The sequence below is a fragment of the Lissotriton helveticus genome, chromosome 6 (genome assembly GCF_964261635.1).
Source record: "Lissotriton helveticus chromosome 6, aLisHel1.1, whole genome shotgun sequence".
Lineage (NCBI taxonomy): Eukaryota > Metazoa > Chordata > Amphibia > Caudata > Salamandridae > Lissotriton > Lissotriton helveticus.
The window spans coordinates 1,714,020,908-1,714,045,333 of NC_136067.1; the positions used below are offsets into that span (position 1 = coordinate 1,714,020,908).

The window sequence follows — 24,426 nt, forward strand, 5'->3', positions numbered from 1 at the left end:
CTTTCTGGTACCCAAGAAGGACAAAGGAGGCCTGCGTCCTATCTTGGACCTACGGAACGTCAACGGCTTCCTCCGGAAGGAGAAGTTCAAGATGTTGACTTTGGCTCAGGTCTTGGCTGCTCTGGACCCACAAGACTGGATGGTAGCGTTGGACTTGCAGGATGCGTATTTTCACATCCCCGTCCTGCCGGCCCACCGGCGTTACCTGCGGTTCACGGTAGGCCACGAGCACTTTCAGTTTATCGTGCTCCCTTTCGGCCTTACCAGCGCCCCACGGGTGTTCACGAAAGTGATGGCGGTGGTCGCAGCTCATCTGCGCCGGTTGGGGGTTTCAGTCTTCCCCTACCTCGACGACTGGCTGTTGAAGGCGGGCTCGCCCCAGACAGTCGTCCACCACCTTCAGATGACGGCAGACCTCCTGCACGAGCTGGGGTTTTCCATCAATGTGCCGAAATCACACCTGTGTCCCTCTCAAAAACTCCTTTTCATCGGAGCGGTTCTCGACTCGGCGCAGTTTCGGGTTTATCCTCCGGAACGGCGGGTCCGGGATATTCAGGCTCTGATTCCCATCTTTCAGCCAATATCCCGGGTTTCGGTCAGGTTGACGCTGCGGCTTCTGGGGCTGATGGCCTCCTGCATCCTACTGGTGCATCACGCCAGATGGCGGATGCGGGCTCTGCAGTGGGACCTGAAGTTTCAGTGGGCCCAGCATCAGGGTAACCTATCCGACCACGTCCTGATCTCGGAGGGCACTGCGAGACAGTTGCAGTGGTGGCTTACGGACCGCGATTGGGTCAGAGGCAGATCCCTCTCCCTTCCCCAACCGGAGCACGTAGTTGTGACGGACGCGTCCCTCCAGGGCTGGGGTGGCCACTTGGGAGAGGCGGAGATCAGAGGCATCTGGTCTCCGGCGGAGTCCCGGCTCCATATCAACATGTTGGAGCTGCGGGCGATTCGCCTGGCACTGAAGGCATTCCTCCCCTTTGTCAACGGGAGTGTAGTGCAGGTGTTCACGGACAACACCACCGCCATGTGGTACTGCAACAAACAGGGCGGTGTGGGGTCGTGGACCCTTTGCCAGGAGGCTCTGCGCCTCTGGCAATGGCTGGAACGTCAGGGCGTGGCTCTGACGGTTCAACACCTGGCAGGTTCTCTGAACGCCAGGGCGGACGAACTCAGCCGTCGGTGCTCGGTGGATCACGAATGGCGTCTGAACTCGGACGTGGCGAGAGGCCTCTTTCAGCACTGGGGAGAGCCTTGGTTAGATCTATTCGCCACAGAAGAGAACGCGCAATGTCATCAGTTCTGCGCGTTGGAGTTTCCAAGACGGCACTCGCTCGGCGACGCCTTTCGGCGCGAGTGGAGTTGCGGTCTGTTGTACGCCTTTCCGCCTATACCACTTCTGCCCAGAGTGCTGAAGAAGATCAGGCGCGACCGGGCCCAAGTTATCCTTGTGGCTCCGGACTGGGCTCGAAGGTACTGGTATCCCGAGCTACTCAGCATGACAGTCCGTCCCTCGATCCGCCTGCCCCTTCAGGAGGACCTTCTGTCGCAGCAGCAGGGGACGGTCCTCCACCCGAACCTGTCCAGTCTCCACCTCCATGCTTGGAGATTGAGCGGCGACAGTTGAGGCCATTTGACTTGCCTCCTGAAGTCTGTGATGTTATTCTGGCAGCCAGGCGTCCCTCCACAAAGTCGGTATACGCCTGCCGGTGGAACAGATTTGTGGCATGGTGCACAGCAAAGGCTGTGGATCCCCTTTCTGCCCCTCTGTCTGAGTTCTCCTCTTCCTTCTTTCCCTTGCCCAGCAGGGCTCTGCTCTGGGCACTATCAAGAGCTATCTTTCTGCCCTTTCCGCCTTCTTAAGGCTACCTGATCAGCCATCTTTATTCAAGTCCCCTATTGTATTACGATTCTTAAAAGGCATCACGCACATGTATCCACCTGCTCCGTTCGTGATGCCTCAGTGGGACTTGAACCTGGTTCTGACTTTCCTGATGTGTGCTCCCTTTGAGCCTCTTCATTCCTGTCCTCTCCGTCTTCTCACTTTAAAGACGGCCTTCCTGGTTGCCATCACCTCTGCCAGGAGAGTGAGTGAGCTCCAGGCCCTTTCTGTTACACCTCCTTTCTTGTCTGTTCATCCTGACAAGGTGGTTCTTAGGACTAGACCTTCTTTCCTGCCCAAGGTAGTCTCTGCTTTTCACATTGGGCAGTCCATCACCTTGCCCTCCTTCTTCCCGCCTCCGCATCCTTCAAAGGATGAAGAGCGGCTCCATCGTCTGGACCCAAAACGTGCGCTTTCATTTTACATGGATCGCACACGCCAGTTCCGGGTGGATGACCAACTGTTTGTTGGCTACGTGGGTGAGAAGAAGGGAAGGGCGGTACAGAAACGAACCATCTCTCGGTGGGTCGTCCTGTGCATCAAAGCATGCTACTCTTTGGCTCGGAAGGAGCCTCCTGTTGGGCTGAGGGCCCATTCCACTCGGGCTACGGCGGCTACTACTGCCCTGGGCCGGGGAGTCCCTTTGCAGGACATTTGCCAGGCGGCTACGTGGGCCTCGCTGCACACCTTTGCGAGGCACTACTGCCTGGACAGTCAAGTCCGGAGGGATGGCTTCTTTGGCCGTTCGGTCCTCCAGGACTTTCTGGTGTAGGTTGTATTGGTTCGCAGACCCACCACCGGGGTTGGTATTGCTGGGGTATCTATTCTAAGGTAAGGAATCTAATACTAACCTGTTTCTTTCAGATGAACAAGTTACTTACCTTCGGTAACAATATATCTGTAAGAAACAGTAGTTAGTATTAGATTCCTTACCGCCCCACCCATCCTCCCCGTTCTGCGAACTGATACCTAGGGTTAAGGACATCCCTTTCAGGGCCCTAGTTTCAAATGGCACCAGTGTTAGTTCTCACATGGCTCTGCGTGTTCTGGCGCGGAAAAGCTGTGTGCAAAGAACTGACGTCAGCGCGCGGAGGCGGCGTCTATATACTCCAGCGACGTCATCACGGCGCACGACGCCGACGACGCGGAGCCGCAGGGGACGCCTGCAGACGACGCCTACCGACGCGCAGGGGTACTGCTACGCAAAAGTTTCCGGATCCAGACTGACGCCTGGGGATATTCTAAGGTAAGGAATCTAAGGTAAGGAATCTAATACTAACTACTGTTTCTTACAGATATATTGTTACCGAAGGTAAGTAACTTGTTCTTAAGGGACTGTCTCTCATTTTTATTTTTCCTCAACAGTCTTTGATTCAGAGTAGTGGAGATAGAAAAACAGAAAGTGGGAAAGGAGGACAGGAACAAAGAAAGAAGGAGAAAATGTAAATCTTTCAGAACCTTGCAAGAGAGAGATAAAGGGACAGGGGTGTCTAGTGGGGTTGAATAAAGAGACATCAGGTGGAATAGAGACTACACATCCTTGATATTTAACCTTCTACAACATGGACTGTGGCTTCTGAGCAAGATGGTGGTCTCTGGCACTTATTCTTTTACATGTTAAGAACTGACTGCAAGAATAGTCTTAGAAATACAGACTGTGACAGCAGATTAAGATTGGAAGTCGAATTATTTCCATGTCAACATAGTTGCCCAAAGTTATCACCAAATAAAACATCAAAAAGTCACTGATGACATCATGAAGGGTAGCCTGTATCTAATCCCTAAATAAATCACACTCGCAATGATAACATTTTTACAAGCCCACTTGTAATTACGTCAAAGTAGGTGCTCTTTGGCCCTTAACCTGTTTGCCGCGGCCGCGATTTCGCGGCAGTGCGGCACTTCCGCAAAACGGTCGGGGCCGCTTCGGCCGTTGGACGTGCGCAGCACTACGAAGGTAGTGCTCGCGACGGCCGACGGCAGCACTTAAGGGGTTAAGCACGCCCAGGTTTGTAACAACTTTCCAGTTTGGACGGAAGAAAAAGGCAGGCTGTAGCCCATGGATCTTCACAGTTTCACTTGAGTTAAGGAATATGAGGCAGCTATCAAAAACTGTCAGAGGCTTTTAGGAGTACATCTTATTTTTTGTGGGTTTATGGAACCCTTTTCCCCAAACGATGAACACACAAGAAATCTACATTATCAGTTAAAAAGGTTTTATTAATATGTTAACACCCTGTTTTAGTGCAGGATATGTCCAAAAAAGTAACTGTAACTATAAGCAGAATGGTAAGCAAAACAAAGGCAATACATCCAAATAATATACAAATAATAAATGACAATCTTTACTGGAATCTTTGATAAAGTCCCTTCCTCCCTGCCCCTAACTAATGTCTACGTTAACACCAAAATCATGCCAGAAATAGGAGATTCCTAAATAGTACGCATTCATGCCTGCTCATTATAGGAATGTATCTCTTTTGGGATGGTTACCCCCACTTTTTGCATGACCCTGAGTAACATTTAACTGAGTGCGTACTGAGTTCCTGCTAACTAGGTTTCCAGAGCCTGTGTACTTTCCCAAAACTATACCTTTGTTTCCACAATTAGCACACCTCTGGTTCACATATAAGTCCCTTGTAAAAGGCACCAGTGTTACAAAGGGCCTTTGACTAGAGAGGATCTCTAAGGGCTGCAGCATGTATTGTGCCACCCTAAGAGACCCCTCACCAAACACAGGCATACTGCCACTGCAGCCTGCTTGTTTTGGTGCAGCTAAAAGCGAAGAGTCGACCTGGCACACAACACTGTGTGCCAGGCCTACCATCACTGCCAGAGGCATAGGTAAGTCACCCCTACAGCAGGCCTTGCAGCCCTAAGACAGGGTGCACTATCCCTCGTGTGAGTATATAACTGCACGAGCAGATATGCCACTAGTGTCGAAGTCCATTCCCAAAGAAGAAGAATTGATGGACAGAATGTTGAACAATTTCAAGCATTCACCCCAGTAGAGAGATCTGGGCCTAAATCCATCGTTTTTTTGCTCTCCCATCGCATTCCAATTTAAACCCACCCATAGGAAAATCAGTTTTTACCCTGTTACCCATGGGAACAGTCTAGCCCGAACTGCCAGGCCAGGTCCTCCCTGGACCAGAAACAAGCATCATGGGACCGGTTTTGGGGATGCACAGGAATACGCATGCATACTTCAAATATGTAATGCCTACTGCTAAGAAATGTGATGTAATGCAACACAGCGCAAACCTCTATGTGGCCTTACATTTCTTTACAACCCCATGCACAGCCATGCAAATCAGGCCTTGCATGGCTTTGTAAATTTCGAATAAGCCTTTACATTGCCCTGCATTGCACTGTGCAATGCAAGATTGATGCAAAGTTCATCTGCCCCTAAGTATTTCAATATTGCAAGTCACTATTCCTAATGCGCCATGTGGTACACCTTGTGACAATCTCTATATTTCCATTTGTCTATTGTGGTTGAAACTCGGTGAAATCAGGAGCTGGAATATAAATGAAACATCTATGCACTTTATGTTTTTCTGAAAACCGTACAGTCTAGCACGTAAGCACTTAATCCAGCCTTTGTTACACACACTAGGTTTTCGACAGTGAAGAGAACCCCTGCTCCACTTGCATTTTTTAAGCTAATGTGAAATTTCATACTTCGTGTGTGCTTTTCTGAAAGCAGCCATTTGGGACAGAAAAACTATGGATGGCTAACTTTCTTGCATTGAATCCCCATTTGTTAGATGGCGTTAGATCAAGGTGTTTTCTCTTCTATTTTTAGTATTAACTAGGAGCACATGGTGGACCCTATTTGAGGTTTTTGTCCTCCTTTTTTGCTTGATAACGGTGTATTTGTGTCCGTGTTTGTGTCTTTTTAAACCTGGTTATTTGATGAGCTCGGAAATCTAAAGTGCACTGATGTAATCACACTTTTAAATGCTTTTAAATGAATGTAAATTTGGATTTATATTATTAATACACTGTGGATTTGTATCTGATACGTGCTTTTATGTTCTATTTTTATGTGGCTGAATAAAGAATTTGAAACTTTTGAAATGTTTGTTTAAACATCTATAACAGATGAAAGGAAATACCTGAACTACAACACTTGTTTTTATATCGACAACTACCTTGTGTTACACGAAAAATAAAGTGTGAGTTTTCAATGATTCTTAATGTAACAAGTTCATCAGCTGTAACCATCATCCGTGAATAAACATTATAATTGCACCTTTTGCCTTTGGGACAAGCAATCACTTGTCCACCACTGTCAATACCTTAGTATCAGACATGAGTCAAACAAGTCTGTGTATGTTGGCTATTTTTCTTGTTCCTGCCACAATTTGGCGATTTCCTATTACATGGGTACTCACAAACATTTTCCCAGGGGCCGCAAAGTTTGGCCTGTGGTGCGACCGAGGGCCCCACTGATGCCAGCGGGGGTGTAAAGTGGGGTGTAGGGGAAGCAAAGCATGTATATCTAGTTGCTGTCTTTAAAAATGAAGGTGTTCCTAAAGTTAATGGCCTAGTTACACCCTTTCCCTAACTGCAATCAACCTTTAAATAAGAGCTTGCTATATATTTAACTTTTTTTTCATGTTAGTGCTGAGTCGAGTAACTGGTAGCTCAGTGCTGCTGCTGCTGCCAGTGGGCCGCATGTAAAGGTCAGGAGGGCCACATTTGGCCCCCGGGCTGTACTTTGAGTATCACTTTCCTTTAGCATTACAAAATTGAGTGTACAGACTACATTTCCTACGAAAACCTACACATATTTGGCATGACCAGACTCCAGACAATCGGACCACCATTCCCTTGATTAATACCCCCGGATTGATGTTTGTCCATTTAAGAAATTCAACAAAATATTGAGCAAATGTATTGAGAAAATGACAATTTCCCCACATTTTTCATTAAATATTCTGGCTGTAGTCAATGGGCTGGTGCCAATATATAGCCCTGAAAGTTCTAAAAAAACAAAAAACTTTTGTATGTGCCCATGAAGAGGCCGAAGAGGCACATGTGTTTGCATTTTTTTAAAGAAAGTTCAGACACAGAGGTGCGCAAGCACTCCTGCAGCGATGAGGTCTAGTACAGTGGGACTTCACTCTTCAGTGTGATTGTACATACAGTCAGGGCTGGCCTTTAGCATGGGTGAGCTGGGCCTAGGCCCAGAGCGACGGTTTTCTCTGGGGCACATGGAGCTGTGTGCAGTATGGGTATGCCAACAGCAGTGTCCTCATCTTGCTCCAGCCTTGTCCTCGCCTGTTCGTTTCTGTCTGATTTGCCAGTCTAAAGTGGTTTTAGTCCTTCATTCTCATAGGGCGGGTGATGATTTTAACAACCCTTCGCCCCCTTCACCCTCTGACCTCTACTGGGGGAGGCCCAGGGCCGGGCTGGTCATAGCGGGCACCGGGTGTTTCCACGGTAGGCTGCTAGGGCGGGCCGGTTTTGGGCCCCTGGTGGGCCATTTTTGTTACCGGGGGTAACAAAAATGGCTAGACTTCGGGGCCAAGTTGAGTCACAGCAGAGGTTTGGAAGTTGCACTTCTCTCCCCAACTACGCTTGAGCCCATCTTTCTACTATCGCTCTGGTGAGAGGCCCCCTCCTCCTTCCCTTTAAACTTTGTCTATGACTTTGCTGCCTCCTGTTCTGCGAACAGCTGCCTTGGCGCCTGTAGTCTTTCTTTCCTGACCCCTGGTCTCCGGATCAAACTCCTCTGCCCCAGCTCCTCATGGATGATGAGGGTGTGACTTTGCTGCGGACTGCCTTTCTCCCCCCGGACTTGCTGGCTATAGCAGCCCTCTTCCTGGACTTTCAGACTTGGACCTTTGTGCTCCCCGCCATTTTCTTTTTATGACTCTCTTCTTCTTCTACCTTTCTCCTGATCCGCCATTTTAGCAATCTCTGACCTCCCCCTCTGTCCTAGCGACCTTTGTATTGTCTCTCCTGATGCCTCTGACACACTCCTCGCTGTCTTACTCGTTACTATCTGCTTCCCTCTCTCGTTTGTCCCACTTTCCTGCCCTTCTCTGTCCCTCCCTTGGTGCTGTGACTGCATCCCCCTCCGACCCCACTTAATGGAACTGTGCTTTTCTGTATATAGAGATAACTCCAATCACTAGTATATGCAGTAGACCTTTGTACTCTCTACCATTCCTATGTGACTCTTAGAGTATATCCATTCGTAGCCCTTCCCTATGTATATAGCGATAACTCTAATCACTAGTATATGCAGTAGACCTTTGTACTCTCTACCATTCCTATGTGACTCTTAGAGTATATCCATTTGTAGCCCTTCCCTATGTATATAGAGATAACTCTAATCACTAGTCTCTTCTTTGTGTGACTTTACATCTTGTACATTTGCAAATTTTTTTCTATTTGTATCTTTTATGTAACGCATGTAATCCTTAGTCCTTATGTTTTGCAACTGGTTCTTATGTGAAGCGCTCTGACACCTTCGGGTAAAGTTTGCGCTATTTAAAATCGCATTCACTGAATAAATACATTTGAAAAAAATATCGGCCCCCTGTAACAAAATCGTCCTAAACCAGCCTTCGCAAACTGCTCAGCTGCACTGCGGCTGAACAGTTTGCCAATGCCGGTTTCTGTTCTCAGTGCGGCCCTGGGGAGGTCCGGGGAGCTTTGTGTCAGGGGCCAGTCCCTGTTCATACAGGTACTGACCAGTGAACACAAAAGGGATCCCCTGCTGCCGCATTTAATTCACTACCATCAGCAAGGGTGCCACATTTATTTTCACCTACGCTCAGGGGGCTGTCTTAGCAAAGGCTGGCTCTGTATACAGGGAGTCAGTTGTGAGATCAAACATAAAGGTAGGATTTAAAGCCCTACCCTGGTGGGGATGCTGGGTGACCTTGGAGACAGCTTCTTGCCCTCCGTATCCTGTACATCACTAAGCATAAGGTTTCGCTTAAGAGCACTATGGCTGTTCAGAGGATCGGATATGTGACATGTTGAATGCTAATCATTTTCGTTTTCTGCAGTTTGGTTCTAGCCAGCGCTATATAAAACTCAAGTAAATACATAAATAAATAAAAAACAAGAATCTCTGCTCCCCTACCATTAAAAGGCAGATTTTAATAAATGCTGGAGTTGTGTTTTCATAATGCTGTTGTTGGAGAATAAACGCACGAAGTGAAGCGCCATGTGTGTATTTCTTCTGGTGTTTTTCTCCGTGAGCTGGGCAGCGACTGACGGTGCGTCACGTGCCGGATACAGTAAAGCCCGAGAGACTCCCGGTGCCCCACAGCTGGAATGTGGCCACTCTCTCCCCATTGGTCCAGGCTGTTTGTCCAGATGTGCAGGCCCTTCATAAAAGAAAGCGGCTACCGGAGCTGCAGGGCTTTTGGTAGGGAGATTCCTGCAGAAGAGCAAAAAATATTATATATTTAAAAACGAAAAATGTCACGCATTATTTCCCCTCTGGCGATCTTCGTATGCCTGGGACTTGTGTACCAAGCGGCGGCGGGAATCGTGATGCCTAAACTGGCCCAAAGGAAACTGTGTGCTGACGAGGAGTGTGTTTGTAAGTATTTCCAATGCCAGCACTGGCTCAAAAGAAACTTTGTGCTGCAAAGAGGTGTGTTTGTTTGCTTAGCTTTAATTTATGTACATACATTTAGGTAATAAGCATGGCATCTTGTTTTCAAATGCTGAAGACCTAATTCATTTTATTTACAAATAATTAAATATGAGTGGACCCAACACTGTTTTATATTAAAAGCTTATTTTTTATTTTACATTAAAATACATTATGACTTTAATAATGAGTGTTCTGCTTGTTATAATTGTCTTTATATATTTCAAGATGAATATGTTTAGATCCCTTCCAGTTATGTTATTTTCTTAATATGTAACTTGCTCAGCACATCATATGGATGATGGAAAAGTACGTCTGGTGCAACGAGCTCTGCTGGTCCTGAGTGGCAGAAGCTGAGGGGTGCTGCAGGTTCTGTCCATGGCCCATTCTGCACTGACTCACCCTGGGATGTTTCAAGATATCCCTCTAAAGCCCTTCCTTTGTTTTTGCAGACTCCATTTCTCTAGGGACCGCTGAAGACGATTACAACGCCCCAGACTGCAGGTTCATCAACATCAAGCGAGGGGACCTGGTTTACGTGTATTCGAAGCTGGTGAAGGAAGACGAAGAAGCGGGGGAGTTCTGGGCCGGAAGTGTAAGATATATTCCTACTTCGGAAAACGCATTTGAACATATCAGGAATCGTAATGCCTGTCTACGGCAGTTTTAAAACCGATGCACAACGTACTAATCAGTGCTTAATTCGAGCCTGTGGTTGCCGGAGTTCGGCACCGGCACTTAACTGTCAACACCGACCCTTGTGACAGTCTGCCACATGGAAGCGCTGTCTGTCTGATTTAGAGATTACCATCACAGACAATTAGTAATTCAATACGCATTAAAAAAATTTACTATTACCTGGCACCCAAGCCATTCTTATGGCTCTGGGGGCCTGGAAAAGTCCGTATTGTCACACTTACAGGAGTGTGATGGTTAGGAGTTGTGTTGTTACTATCATTGGCAGCTTGGCAGAGGCAATGTTTGGTGTTAACTGCAGTGGTCTCCTGATGAGAGCCCTGGCACTTATTTATTTACAAATTAAGCATTAACTAAAGTAGTTCTAAATGTAAATTATGACGTAATTTCATTGTGCCTTTCCCTGTTGATAACTTATGATAAATTGTACATTAGGCTAGATTGCAAGTAGACGTTTAATAAGTACCCTGGCGAAATGGGTGCACATACATAAATTAACTTGCAATTGTAGTAAATTGTTGCCCTATTTAGTAAATTGGAACCTCCCCCCAAATTTACTATGGAAGTCACAATTTACGATGTTGAAAGTAACGGCATCATCTTTTCCTAATTTATGAGTTCTGTACTAAGGGGGAAATGTACAATGAAGTGGCGGAGCGTGCCGTTAGCTCCTGGGCTTAACGGCACACTCCACCACTTCGGAAACGCAAGGCTGCACCATATTTACAAGAATGTGGTACAGCCTTGCCTTTCCCCCTGTGATGGCGCTAAGTTTTACAACTTAGCGCCAACGCAGGCACCCTTGCACCAGAGTGCAAGGGTGTCTGCGTGCAGACTGGTTATGTGTAAGAAGGTGTCCCTTCCTGCACATAAACAATCCTAAAATGCCATTTTGTAACTTGTAATGGCATTTTTTAAAAAGGTTTGTTTATGTACAAGAAGGGACACCTTCCTCCAACCTCCAGTTAAAACTTGGGCATTTGCGCTCCTCCCGCAGCCACGGCTCGTGGAGGGAGTTCTGGTGGGGCAGAAAGGCGCGGCGGGCAAGGGGCAGGGTGGGGGGTGCTAAAAACCGGAAAATGGATAATTGGAGGTAAGTAAACAATTCAGTAAATAGAACAAAATGCGATGCAGTGCGCGCTACGAAATTCGTTTTATTAATTTAATTGTTTACTTACCTCAAATTATCCATATTCCGGTTTTTAGCACCCACCATCCTTCCCCTCCCCCACCCCGCCTTTCTGCCCTCCAAAGCTACCTCCACGGGCCGCGGCTGTCCTCCCGCACTTGATTCTGCACGTTCAGATGCAACAGTAGTGTGCAGGTGTGTGCGGGAAATATATTTAACTTATGTTCAGTAATAACCTGAAGAGATTGTTACCACATTTACATGGGTTTCCCTGTCCATTTTCCTGGCACACGTCTGGACCTCCTGCAAGCATACATTGGGAGAAACCCTAATGGGGGTAAGTAATACACATGCACGTAGGTCTTATGCTAGTTTTTACACTTGCGTAAATATTGTATACCTTGTGCAAAGGCAGAGTTAACATTTTTAACTTAGTGAAACTGATTGTAAGTCTTGATAACTATTAAGTAAATCAGGCCCAAGTTCAGAGGAGTGTCGGAATAGCCATGAGCTAAATAGACACACATTCAAGGACATACAAACATAGGTACATGCAGGGCTTTAAGTGGGCCGGGTCGGTCCGGGTCTGAGCACCGGCAGTTATTTTTAGAGAGCCTCGAAACGGGTCTCTATCGGGCTCTAATTTCGGGCCAGAATACGTATTTTAAAATATATTTTAGGACTTTAAATAGAATAGTTACGGCATGTTTAGGGATAAATCAATGTAATACTACTGAAAATCGAATAGCGCCTAGAAACGTGCAGGGAATGTTAGTGCAGCAGTCAGTGATCTCGAGGGGCAATCAGGAGAATGGGTCTGCTATGCACAGTGTCTCCGACTCCAACAGCACAGCAAACCCTGTCCCATCCTTCACGCTCTGGCTCTACAAAGGCCTGGTATTTCGCACATCATTTGCAGCGCCACCCACCCCCCATATAATCAATTACGGCTGTGCCACACCTCGACGACGGGGCTTTTAAACCTGTTAATAACACAAGCACCGCCGCACGTTGTCCGCAGAGCGCGGCTCCGGGAGGCAATCAGAAAGCTATTTAATACTCTTTAACGGACTAAGTGATAAGGCACCTTACTTGGAGAAGCTGGAAGGGTGAAATGTCCCATAAGTTCCGTGACTCGTAGCGGAAATGGCCTACCCTTGAAGATCTTGATCCCTGCTTATTCTTTCTGTGAGAAAAGTACCCTTTTTCAAGATGCATGAGTTTGTGTGTGTGAAACAGGGAGACATTCTCCTTCACAGGCTTTGACTGCTGTACAGGTGCTGTATGGCTGAAAGAAGCGTGCATGACCTCTGCTCATGTTGTACTACGCTCTGAAAGGAATAAATGCTTCTACTGCCAGTGCACACTTTGGGCAAATTTATCAACACTCAACAATATGACAAAGTGACGCAAAGTGTTGTTAAAGTATTTACTTTCCAGCACAAAAATTATTTGCACTGTAAAGTAGCATTAAAAGTAAAAGCAGACAGACATACAGGGAGGCGACAACTACACAAGACAGATGCGGGTGAACCTTTTATTCATTTCAGGGCTTCTGTTGACATCACTCTTTGAAGATCGACTACACAAAAGTTTCCTTGGTCTTTAGGCAGTGACTGGTGGGGCGAACGGTGTGGGATTAAGATAGTACCCTACACTCACTGTACAGTTATTTTTGCACATCTACATTACACGTATTTTTAATTTGCCGCATGGGAAGATACAACGATTTGCTAAGGAGCATACAGTGTTTAAGTGAATTGTAGAAGCACTGCACAGTAAATTAATGTGTTTATTGTATAGTTAACACCATTACAAGTGTATCAGTGGGTGGATCTCACAGTTTATCACTGGCCCATAAATCAGCCACAGTGACCGCGTGTTCCAGTCTGAAGTCTCCCCCACAGCAGTACGAGAGGAAATAAAGCAAATTGTCGACTTTATCAAAATGTGTAATGTTCATGTGGCCACATTGTTGTGCTCTATAGATTGCTGCTGCTTTCACCGGCTTTCTTTTATAATACAAAATATCTTTCTTTTATAATACAAAATCTCTTTCCATTACTGAGTAAAGCATGATCATCTTTTATTTAAAGAATTGAAGTCTCGGGTCGTTTTGGAAAATTAGTTAAGCAACAGCAGCATTTTGGTGAAAACTTTAAATCTAATGAATGACTGTTGTGAGGACTGTGTGATGTTTGTAAAATCTGGGCACATCAATGTTCGCTATTTGTGTTTGGACACTGTCACTGTTGAATATGTTAGTGACAGACAGAAAGAAGTGCACAAGTGTAGTGTGGCCTTTCTTTGGACTCTGGAGGGTTTTGGTGTAACTGGAAGCATGGTGCTGCTATGTACATAAACAACAATGTTGGTCAAGCCTAATTATTAATTAGTTTAGGCCAACCCTCACCTCGTTTTTGACTGTGAAGAGTAAAGTGCATGTGTTCTCAAATTTGCTTGGAAATGCACCATTTGCCCACCCGTTTTTCAAAATTTTCTCCACCCGAACCCTCCTTCGGTCGTTCAGGTTGGTTCGCTCGCAGCGGTGCCCTCCACCACTAATTTGACGGGTCACCACTTTCAAATGTTACCAGCTGCCACTGCCTTTTATGCTCAAATAGAATTTGTGTAAAGATTCATTAATGTACATGAAAATGCTTTTGCGCGACCTCCAGGCAGGAATCGTTAGTGCTACAAAAAAGGAGATTCACAGCCTTTAATTTCCTTCCAGGCTTCTTTCCCCTTAAGTACCTCACGCAGGGTTTGTGGGCTCACTTTCCCACACTGTGTCCTTCTGCCTGGCTGGAAAGAGTGCCCTACACTGTGCTCCAGTTGGAGGGCAGCGAAATCATGAGTCAGAGTGGAGACGTCATGCTAGGTGAGCTGCCTTGTAGGAGGAAGTGAAATCCTTTGAAGAAAAAGTTTTCCAAAGGTAGGATAATTGGAGGGGTTTTTTATAGGCACACAATGCTAGTTATCTTGATTTAGACCATGCCCCTGCGTGGATAGGCCACACCCCTTTAAAAGGTTTGCCCCGCCCCTTTTAGAGCACCCCAGTTTTTTTTTCTCACTTAAAGCCCTGGGTACATGCATAAAGTTGCACACACCAAGCCCAACACTCCCGCCTGTACTTCCCCTCAATTCGCATTTTACATGTTCTACTGTGCGTTGTTTATTTAGTTTAGCTCCTTACGATTATTTTAAGGAACAGATTGTGTGAATCAGAGCGCGCACCTGGCGCAGTTAAAGCTAATGAGGGCAGTCGGAAGCAGCTCATTAGCCGCACGCCACCATCTCCTTTGGATTTTTAATTACATTCTGAACATTTGATTTTCCAAATACAAAAATACGCAGCGAGATGCTATGTTTATTTTTCAGTACAGCCTGATTAGAAAAGCGACATCACTATGCAGTGGGGAATTGAGTGCAGAGCTCCCATAATCCACTTTGCACTGCTGCCTTTTAAAGATCAGGTGCTCTCTTGATTGGGCCAGGCTTTGATTGGGCTCCAGCATGTGGCATTCACCCAGCAGTCATTAAATACCTTAACGGTGGACTGCCAGTGCTGCGTCGGTTATGTATGGATGTTTTGTTCTCGCCCTTAAAAATACCACAGTTGATTTTACGTAAGTGCTCACTTTGTAGCAGAAACCTTCTGAAAGGAGGGAGGGGGGTGGGGGGGTGGGGGGGGGGTTTGCGTGCGAGAAGACGAGCAAATAACACACCGGCACAAAAAATAGAACTCTTAAACCGAAATACCTGCACAAGTGTCTCGTGCAGACTCGTCTGCCACTACTCTCCCGTTCTGCTGCTACCTCCACCCCTATATAGTGCTTGCTACCCTTAATGAGGTGTTGAAGGGCTTTTTTAGGCGAGTAGCACGCTACTCTGGAACCCATAAAGGATTAGTAATGAATTGGTATAGTGAAATAGGAAATTTGAGCAGTGGAAATGTTAGTCTGTTATTTCGATCAAAGAGGATAGTGGAGGGATAGAGTGAAGAATTTAGATTGTTTTTTGGGGAGGTCATAACTGTAGTGGGAGGCTTGGGATGAGTAAAAAGGGATGTGGAGGGGAAAAGTCAATGGGAAGAGTTTAGAAAGGTTTGTTTTGGGGGATCAGTATAGTAAAAGAGGTGTCAGGTGGTGCAAGGAGGGGTAGAGTAGGGGAGAGTCTAGGAAGGGCTATTATGGGGATCATAGTAGTGGTGGGGGTTTGGGATGAATGTGAGAGTGAATGTAGAGGATATATTGATAGAGGTATAGAGTGAGGAATAGGGTAGTGCATTGGATATGCTGAATTAGAAGAAAGTAATAAATATATAGATCCATAAGTACATGTGACGTTTATAGATGCATAAAGGAAGTAGGTATATGTAGATTAAAGATATTGATAGAGGTATAGGGTGAGAAATAGGGTAGTGCAGTTGTCAGGGTTCAGTGGGTCCAAGTTTGTTTTCTTCAGTAAAGGGCGTATGTATGACTTTTTGAGTTCTTCTGGAAATATTCCGGTAGTTAAGGAATCGTTGATGATTCTTCTTACTGGAGTGGCAGCAGAGGTTGTTAGAAGAATACTCTTGAAGGTTTGTGGTGGACACGGGTCAGAAGGGCTGCCGGCAGGCCTGCTTGCTTTGACCAGGTCCATAAATTCATCGGTGAAATATGCTGGAAGGAACAGAGAGGCTGAGTTAGAGTATTCTTTGATTGTTGTTTTGTAAAAGGGTTAGTGCTTGTGCTTTGTCTCTGTTTTAAGTACAAGTCCAACGTATCTGCTTTGTCCGTGTAATGATTTGCCAGTTTGTCAGTGAATTCTTGAGTAACCGGATGAGTTCCTTCTAGGCAATTTGGTTTATGAAATTCATTGAGTATTTTATAGAATTCTTTATTTGCACATTTACCATTTTGAATTCTGTCTGAATAGTACAGTTTCTTTGTTTTTCGGTAGCTGACTTGTATAATCTGTCAATTTTCTGTAGGTGAAGTTTGTCTTGTTTGTTTTCTGTTTTGAGCCAGACACGTTTCAGCTTTCTAATTTGTAGTTTTATGTCTTTTATCTCTGTATTTCTCCAAGGTGCTTGTTTTCTTTTGTTCTATTGTGTGGTTTTGATTGGTATCAGGATATCAAAAGCTTCCTGTAACCACTCATATAGTTTTTTTTAATAGAATTTATTGTTTCCAGATCTGTACTGGATGTTAGTTGTGTTTCTAAGTGTTCCACAGCCGCGGCCCGTAGAGGGAGTTGCGGTGGGGCAGGCAGGCGGGCGGGGGAGGGGCAGGGTGGGAGGAGATAAACAACGGAATCTGGATGATTGCAGGTAAGTAAACAATTAAATTAATAAAACAAATTTCATTCCGTGCCCTGCATCGCAAAATGCGATGCAGGGCGCGCCACGATATTCGTTTTATTAATTTAATTGATTACTTACCTGCAATCATCCAGATTCCGTTGTTTATCACCCCCCACAATGCCCCTCCCCCGCCCCGCCTGGCTGCCCCACCGGTACTCCCTCAACGGGCCGCGGCTGGTGTTCCAAATTGAGTTTGTTCCATGGTCGATAGATGGATGCACATAAGATGGTTTTAGGTGAGTCGCTAAGTGTTGTTTTATGTTTGAAAGCAAGCAAATGGTGGTCTGACCATGTGACTGGAGTTATAGTTTGAAAGGTAACTAGTTCGATATTAGCAAAATGACATCTAGGATATGTCCAGCGATGTGTGTGGGTTTGTGGACATTCTGAGGCAGGTTCAGTGCGTCTAGCAAAGTGATTATTGTTTTTGGAAGGGTCATATTGGGTTAGTCAAACCAAATGTTGAGGTCACCCAGAACACATAGGTCTCCCACCTATATTTTGTCTCTCTGCTCCCACCTGCTGCCTTTTCCACCTGATTCTACTCCTACATCCTCAGTCTACATACCCCCAGTCTATGGCCCTTCCATCTCAGTCTTCTCCTACGGTTGGCTTGAACCTACTCTTCACTCCTGCCTTGGATTCTAAAACTGCCCTCATTCTGGCTTTACACTTCGATCTGTTTTTAACTCATCCTTTGTCTCCCCTACCTACTCCCACTAACCTTACTATTCTGCCTCTATATCCCTAAACTGCCCCATCAATGTCCTCCCACCCCATCAGCTCTGTACCCTCCCATGGTTCCCACCTTTCTCACTGTACCTCAACAATCCCACTCTGCCGCTATAGCCTTCATTCTGTTTTTTCTTTATTATTTTTACTGGTTGTCATCATTTTACATATTCGTTGTCTATGCAGTGCTTCAATAACAGTATAACGTGACGTTACGCGAAATGATGCCCCCGCAGAATATGATAAGGGGGCTCGAGTCTTCAATATCTCACAAATATTCATTGGCTTTGGGTTGAATGGGGACCCTCAGATGGCCCCCGCCCCCTGCTCCGCGTGGGCTGCAGGGACTGTGTTACGGGCCTGTAACTAAATATTTATCGAAACAATTGTGTTGTATTTAAACTTGAAAAACCAAAGGTGGTGATGGACGGAGCGTTGACAATACAAACACTCACCCCCAGTCAACTGATCTGGGTTTAATCCATCACCGTTCTTTAGCTCACTCCGCCACCCCAGTTCAGACATGGCCATATGCAAATCAGTCTGACCCTGTGCCTCATGGGAACAGTCCAGCCCGAACTGCCAAGCCATGTCTTCCCTGGACCGGAATCAAGCTTCCCAGGACCAGTTTCTGGCATTACAGCCGTCTTCAGCTGGGCTTGCTTGACTCCAGTGGCAAAGTGAGCAAGGGACTCACGTCTGAGCATACCCTGCCAACTTAGGGGGAACAAAGAAAAACCAAAGGTGGTGATGGACGGAGCGTTGACAATACAAACACTCACCCCCAGTCAACTGATCTGGGTTTAATCCATCACCGTTCTTTAGCTCACTCCGCCACCCCAGTTCAGACATGGCCATATGCAAATCAGTCTGACCCTGTGCCTCATGGGAACAGTCCAGCCCGAACTGCCAAGCCATGTCTTCCCTGGACCGGAATCAAGCTTCCCAGGACCGGTTTCTGGCATTACAGCCGTCTTCAGCCGGGCTTGCTTGACTCCAGTGGCAAAGTGAGCAAGGGACTCACGTCTGAGCATACCCTGCCCACTTAGGGCGAACAAAGAAAAACCAAAGGTGGTGATGGACGGAGCGTTGACAATACAAACACTCACCCCCAGTCAACTGATCTGGGTTTAATCCATCACCGTTCTTTAGCTCACTCCGCCACCCCAGTTCAGACATGGCCATATGCAAATCAGTCTGACCCTGTGCCTCATGGGAACAGTCCAGCCCGAACTGCCAAGCCATGTCTTCCCTGGACCGGAATCAAGCTTCCCAGGACCGGGGTCAGAGCTGATTTTCATATAGACAGTGTCTAACCCAGGGTGGTGTGGAGTGCAAAAAAACGATGGATTTAGGCCCAGATCCTTGTACTGGGGCGAATGTATGACATTGTTCTACATTCTGTCCATCAACTGTGTTTTTTGCAATTTCACCCCGAGTGTGCTGGGGATGCTCAGACGTGAGTCCCAGGCTCTCCACACCACTGGAGTCAAGCTATCCAGGCTGAAGAAGGCTGATAGCCAGAAACCGGTCCTTGGATGCTTGATTCCGGTCTGGGAAAGACATGGCTTGGTAGTTCGGACTGGACTGTTCCCATGAGGCACAGGGTCAGAGCTGATTTGCATATAGCCAGTGTCTAACCCAGGGTGGTGTGGAGTGCAAAAAAACGATGGATTTAGGCCCAGATCCTTGTACTGGGGCGAATGTATGACATTGTTCTACATTCTGTCCATCAAATGTGTTTTTTGTATTTAAACTTGAGGCAATAAAGAAAAAAACGCAAAGGAAGCATTATAATAGGTAACATATAGGGGACGCTGACAAATAACCAAGGCATGTTCTTGTCAAGAGGCATATTGCAGTACTGGCAGAAAGGGCCGGATAACAGTTTAGTAAGAGGAACCTTCTCTCTGCCGCATGCCTGCCACTGTGCCCCTATTCTCTTCACTCTGCTGCTTCCTTTACTGCCCCGTCACTCACTGCTACCCCGTGAAAGTGCCTCTAACCTCTCACTGACTCTGCCGTCGCACTCCGTCCTCACACTGTGACTCAGCTCTCCGATGAGCCAGGGTTGTGGCAGAGCAGGCCTGGTGACGCAGCACAAACTCCACAGTCTCTCATCACAGAGGGTGTGACAGTGCCTCTCAGGGGGTGGCCCTGTCTCCCTTAGGATAACAGCGCACACACGTCAGCATGGCAGGGGGACAGGGGCTGGGCAGGCTCTCAGTATTATCTTTGGTATTTTGGGGGCCCCAGACAATACATATTACATATTTTGGGATCTCCTTCTAGAACATATTTTGAATTGTATTATCCATTTCCAGCTAACTCAAGACCGCTGATTCAAAACATTACTAAATTATATGTTAAACTTTGACATGGTGACACAAAAATCATAGACCTATGTCACAATCAGGACCCTTCAAAATCCTTAAGGTGACACGGGGTAGAAAGACAGAGTCATAGGTAGAGGTAGAGAGAGAGGGGGGGTTAGACAGAGAAATAGAATTGACACAGGTCAAACAGAGAGAAAAGTTCACTTTCCTAATGGATCCCTTAGAAGATCTAGGCCCTAGGTAATTGCACACTTTGTCCATGCTTAAAACATCTCTGGGGTCCCATGCTGCCATGGTCTGGTAATTCCCAGCTGCCAATCAGGACAGGGTCATCAGAGCACGCCTGGGTGTGCATGTAAGTGTGCCCGATTGGATGCGGCTGCTCTGAGCCAGCCCTACAATCACAGGTGATGGCTAGCTCATCAATAATCAATCCGGGCCCCTATGTAGGTGAGGTCCATCAAGCATCCACTCATCAGCAGCTCGTCAGACTCTAAGACCCACTGATCTCTCTAGCTGATTCCACTAACCCCAGGGTCGTATTGGTAACATGTGCACTCAGGAAATGGCCGAAGGACCGGTAGCCGAGTTCTAGCTGTGGGCTGCTTTTTTGGACAGCCTGGGGGCTGTCTGTGCTGTTAGGATGCCGCCGGCGGCCCAGTGAGTGCCTGAGTAGCCTTTCTAGAGGCAGATGGGCAGAGGTATCACTCCCTTTCTCTTGCTGGGCCGGCCCAATAATGTATGCTGATTGAGCGGGGGGCGGGTGCATGAGCAGAAGTGGTCTCACTTGCATTCATGTGTGGCTAAGCAGTGTGACCTAATCTGTGCATTTTTTTTCTAAGTGAAATAATAAAATGTGCTCCCATCCCCCTTCTTTTCATAAAACTTGGCTGAAGCAGTGTTTTGCGGAAAGGGAATACGCAAATGTGGGCCACTTTTTAGGTCTCAGCCTGATCCAGTGCATGCGCTGATCTGGCCGAGACATTTAGTAGCTGCTTGGAAAAGTGCTACTTTCCCGGCAACCAGCTGACTATCAAGCGTGCGCGTGACATGCACAGCTGCCATCGGGTGCTCTCTTTCACTGCCATGCGGCCGTGTGCCTTTCACGGCCAATGCTTGTTGAACTCCGATGTCACTCTCTGATTACATTTGTTCTTTTATCCAGTAGATTGCAGCTTTGCGTATTTTCTAACTACATGTAGAAATACATTCTATTTATTCATCTCTAATTTGTATATGTTGATGTTTCTAATGAACAATGACCACTAACGTTTCCCTCTAGGTAATCCCTGCTCTAACTTACAATTACATGTCATTTCCCTAAACACCAGCTTCCGTCCCATGCCAGAAGCAGTACTTGCATGGGCTGACACCCAGCTCCACGGCCTCTCAACACTCTCCTAGAAGCCCTCTATATGGAACCTTGTAAGTACTATTCGGGGTTCATTCATCCCTCGGTCCACCTCGCTGCAGTGTGTTGAACAGAGTCTAAGCTCGTCACCTTCCGATGGAAGCTGATCAGGCAAAGTCGGAAACACCCTGCCTCTCCCAATCCTCAAGGGGTCAAGTTTGTTTTACCTCTACAGCCCTCATTAACACCTCTCTCCACCACTTCCATATCGCACCCCCTACTCTTGTTTCTCCCGCATATGCACAATCTTACCTCAGTGACCTTTGTAAATGTAAATGTAAATTGATACTTGTATAGCGCACTACTCACCCGCAAGGGTCTCAAGGCGCTTGTACGAATACCGCTGTGGAACCCATCCTATTTCACAGAACAGAGGACCCTAGTAATTTAGGATCAAATAAAGGATAGACATACACTAAATAGTTTGTATGTCCTTTGTCCAGCCGGACAGGAAATTTATTTCAATTGAATATTTTGATCTAATTCATGTGGTGAACATTTTTATACAAGTGGGCACAGCCTGTGACCCACAGAAAGCAAGACAAAACAAGTAAAAGCAACTTATGCAAGGGCGCGCAAGGCGGTCTGTACTATTAATCAGTATGGCAGACAAGAATTCATTTTGGCAACCATTGTAAAAGACATTATAGTGACTTTGTAGGAAACATATGGTGCTTTCAGGTCAACAACGTTTCGATGCAATTTATAAATACATGCATCATCATCAGGACAAAGACTAATTCATGTTTGTATTGAGAACATATTCAAAATATCATAGCCTCTAACATATAACAAAACAACATAAATTGGTTGGGGGAAAAAAAAGGAAAAACATAAATAGTTATTGTTAGAATTCAGAGAAGCTAGGCATGAGTTCAGTTCTTAAAGCGCTTATACGAGTGAGTAACAAAGTATGTGGCACTGTATTTGCAAAAACAAAATGTGACTTCGAATGGCTACAGTGATTGGTAGCGTCTGTACGAAATTAATAATAAGACAAGGTTTCGTAAGTGCATGCATAACATGCTGTATTTAAGAAACGTGACATGTTTAGAAGTGTTTTTAAAAACATGGATTTATTCGGCGCAGTGAACAGATCGACGCAGTGAGATAAGTGCATAGAGAAGGGAGGGAAGGTTTAAACTATAGCGGTATACCTCCGTGGAGAAAACGCATAGTTCCAGGAATGGATGGAGACGGTCTGTTATTCAGCTCTTAGTTGGATTGATTCTATGCGGGCGGGTAAAAGAGGATGAGTTTTAAATGACCGTCGAGAAAATAATGGGCAGTGGGGGTCGTATTTTAGTTGTAGATACTCACACTAGTTGGCAGATTCGGGCGTGTGGCGCAATAGATATAACGGATGGCTGAGGAGTGAGGGAAGAAAGTATGGTCGTAGCCACTTATATATAAACCAAATGGTCGGCGGGCCTCGTGGACTTACTTATTAAAGCGGTTTCCACGATGACTTGCACGGCAGCGCGATGCTCCGGCGAGTGAAGTTCTAGCGGGTGGGGAGAAAAAAGGCCCGTAAGTCTGGAAAAATGATAGCAAGGCGTGGGAGCGCCGGGGACGGGGGTTAGGAGTCAGGGGTGACTTACTTTTAGTTGCCTTGCTTGATGGCAGGACAGATGGGATTCTGGCGGTGATCGCTGCCGGGATGTGGGCGGGGAGGATACTTAAAGAATGGTTAGAGAAATCGAGGGAGGACTAGTGGCAAGGGGTGAGTGAGGGCGGCCATCTTAGAATGGTGTTAGATGAACCACCTATTTACAGGGAAAGGTTACAAGTGAGTTATTGAACGGGTGACTTAATTACTTGTACAACAAGAAAAAATACTAAACATTGTAAGCAATATAGTCTAAAGACTCGGGAAGATATGTATACTGCATTGGAAGTTTAGCGAACTTTAAAGCAGTGATGTCCAGTCCTCGACCCTATTCAGGCCTTTACGTATACTGTCCGTTCTCAGGATCCAATGCAACTCCTCTTTGTTCATAATTTGAGAAATATCCGCTCCTCGAGGGGGGGCTTTGACCTGTGTGATCACGGTCCATGTGAAGTCATTTTCAGTATGACTTTTTTCCAAGAAGTGTTCCACAAGAGGTAGTTTGGCAGCGAATCCTGCTTCTGTGTTGTCCTATCCTTAGTTTAATCTTCTGGCTTGTTTGTCCTATGTATATCAGCATGCACGGACAAAAGATTGCATAAACTACATTTGCAGAATTACAATTGGTGAAATGGTGTCTTTCATATTTAATTGTGCCAAAGGAAAATGTCTTACCCTCAATAGTTGAGTCACACGAAATACATTGGCCACATTTAACGTGACCCTTGAGAGTTGGTAAGTTCCACAAATCATTAAGTGTACTTCTGGTATCTGGTTGTGGAAGTGAGGCACATACTAAGTGGTCTTTTATGTTCTTTGCTCTTTTGAAAGCAAACAGTGGTCGTTCTAAGTTAAGGACGCCGGCATTTAAAACTGGCCAGTGCTTCAGGACACTTTTCTTAATAGCATTAGAGATAGGGCAGAATGTGGTTACACAGGTAATTCTGTCTTGGTTGTTCTTAATACGGGGTTCTAGAAGCGTCTCTCTGGGACAGTACCATGCTCTTTTTAATGAACGACGTACTAATTTACGTGGGTAACCCCTTTGTCTAAGTTTGGCACTTAGAGTTTTAGCCTCTGTAAAGTAGTCTTGTTTAAAATAGCAGTTTCTGCGGATGCGCAAAAACTGAGAATAGGGTAAGGAGTCTCTAAGGGCTCGCGGGTGGTTACTGCTATAGTTCAGTAAAGTATTTCGTTCTGTGGGTTTACGATGAAGACTTGTTATGAGTCGGCCTTCAGTGTGTTTTATTTCTATATCAAGAAAAGGTAGAGATTCCTTGCTGCTAGCCATGGTGTATTTGAGTCCTCCACTGTTGTTGTTCAGCCAGTGTAGGAATTGGTTTAATGATTCATCTGAGTCAATCCACAGCATGAATATGTCATCAATGTACCTTTTCCACATGGAAATGCCACTGTGGAAAGGGTTTGATACATCTAAGATGGTAGAGTTTTCCAGGTGATCCATATACAGAATCGCCAGGTTGGGGGCAAAAATAGCCCCCATAGATGTTCCGCGGACTTGCCCATAAAATTGTCCCTCAAAAAGAAAGAAATTTTTGGTGAGGCAAATTTCTACAGATGCTATCAATCACTGTAGCCATTCGAAGTCACATTTCGTTTTTGCAAATACAGTGCCACATACTGTGTTACT

At 46.0% G+C, this 24,426-nt stretch overlaps 1 protein-coding gene across 1 annotated transcript in view; it reads left to right on the forward strand.

The window, feature by feature from the left end:
* The first annotated feature begins 9,262 nt into the window (after nt 1-9,262).
* The window catches only part of OTOR (otoraplin), a 59,206-nt gene continuing 44,042 nt past the window's right edge, over nt 9,263-24,426 (forward strand). The window contains exons 1-2 of the mRNA XM_078647090.1: nt 9,263-9,458; nt 9,965-10,107. Of these exons, the coding sequence (XP_078503216.1) occupies nt 9,335-9,458; nt 9,965-10,107 (267 nt within the window). The 5' untranslated portion in view covers nt 9,263-9,334. The remainder of the gene's footprint in view (nt 9,459-9,964; nt 10,108-24,426) is intronic.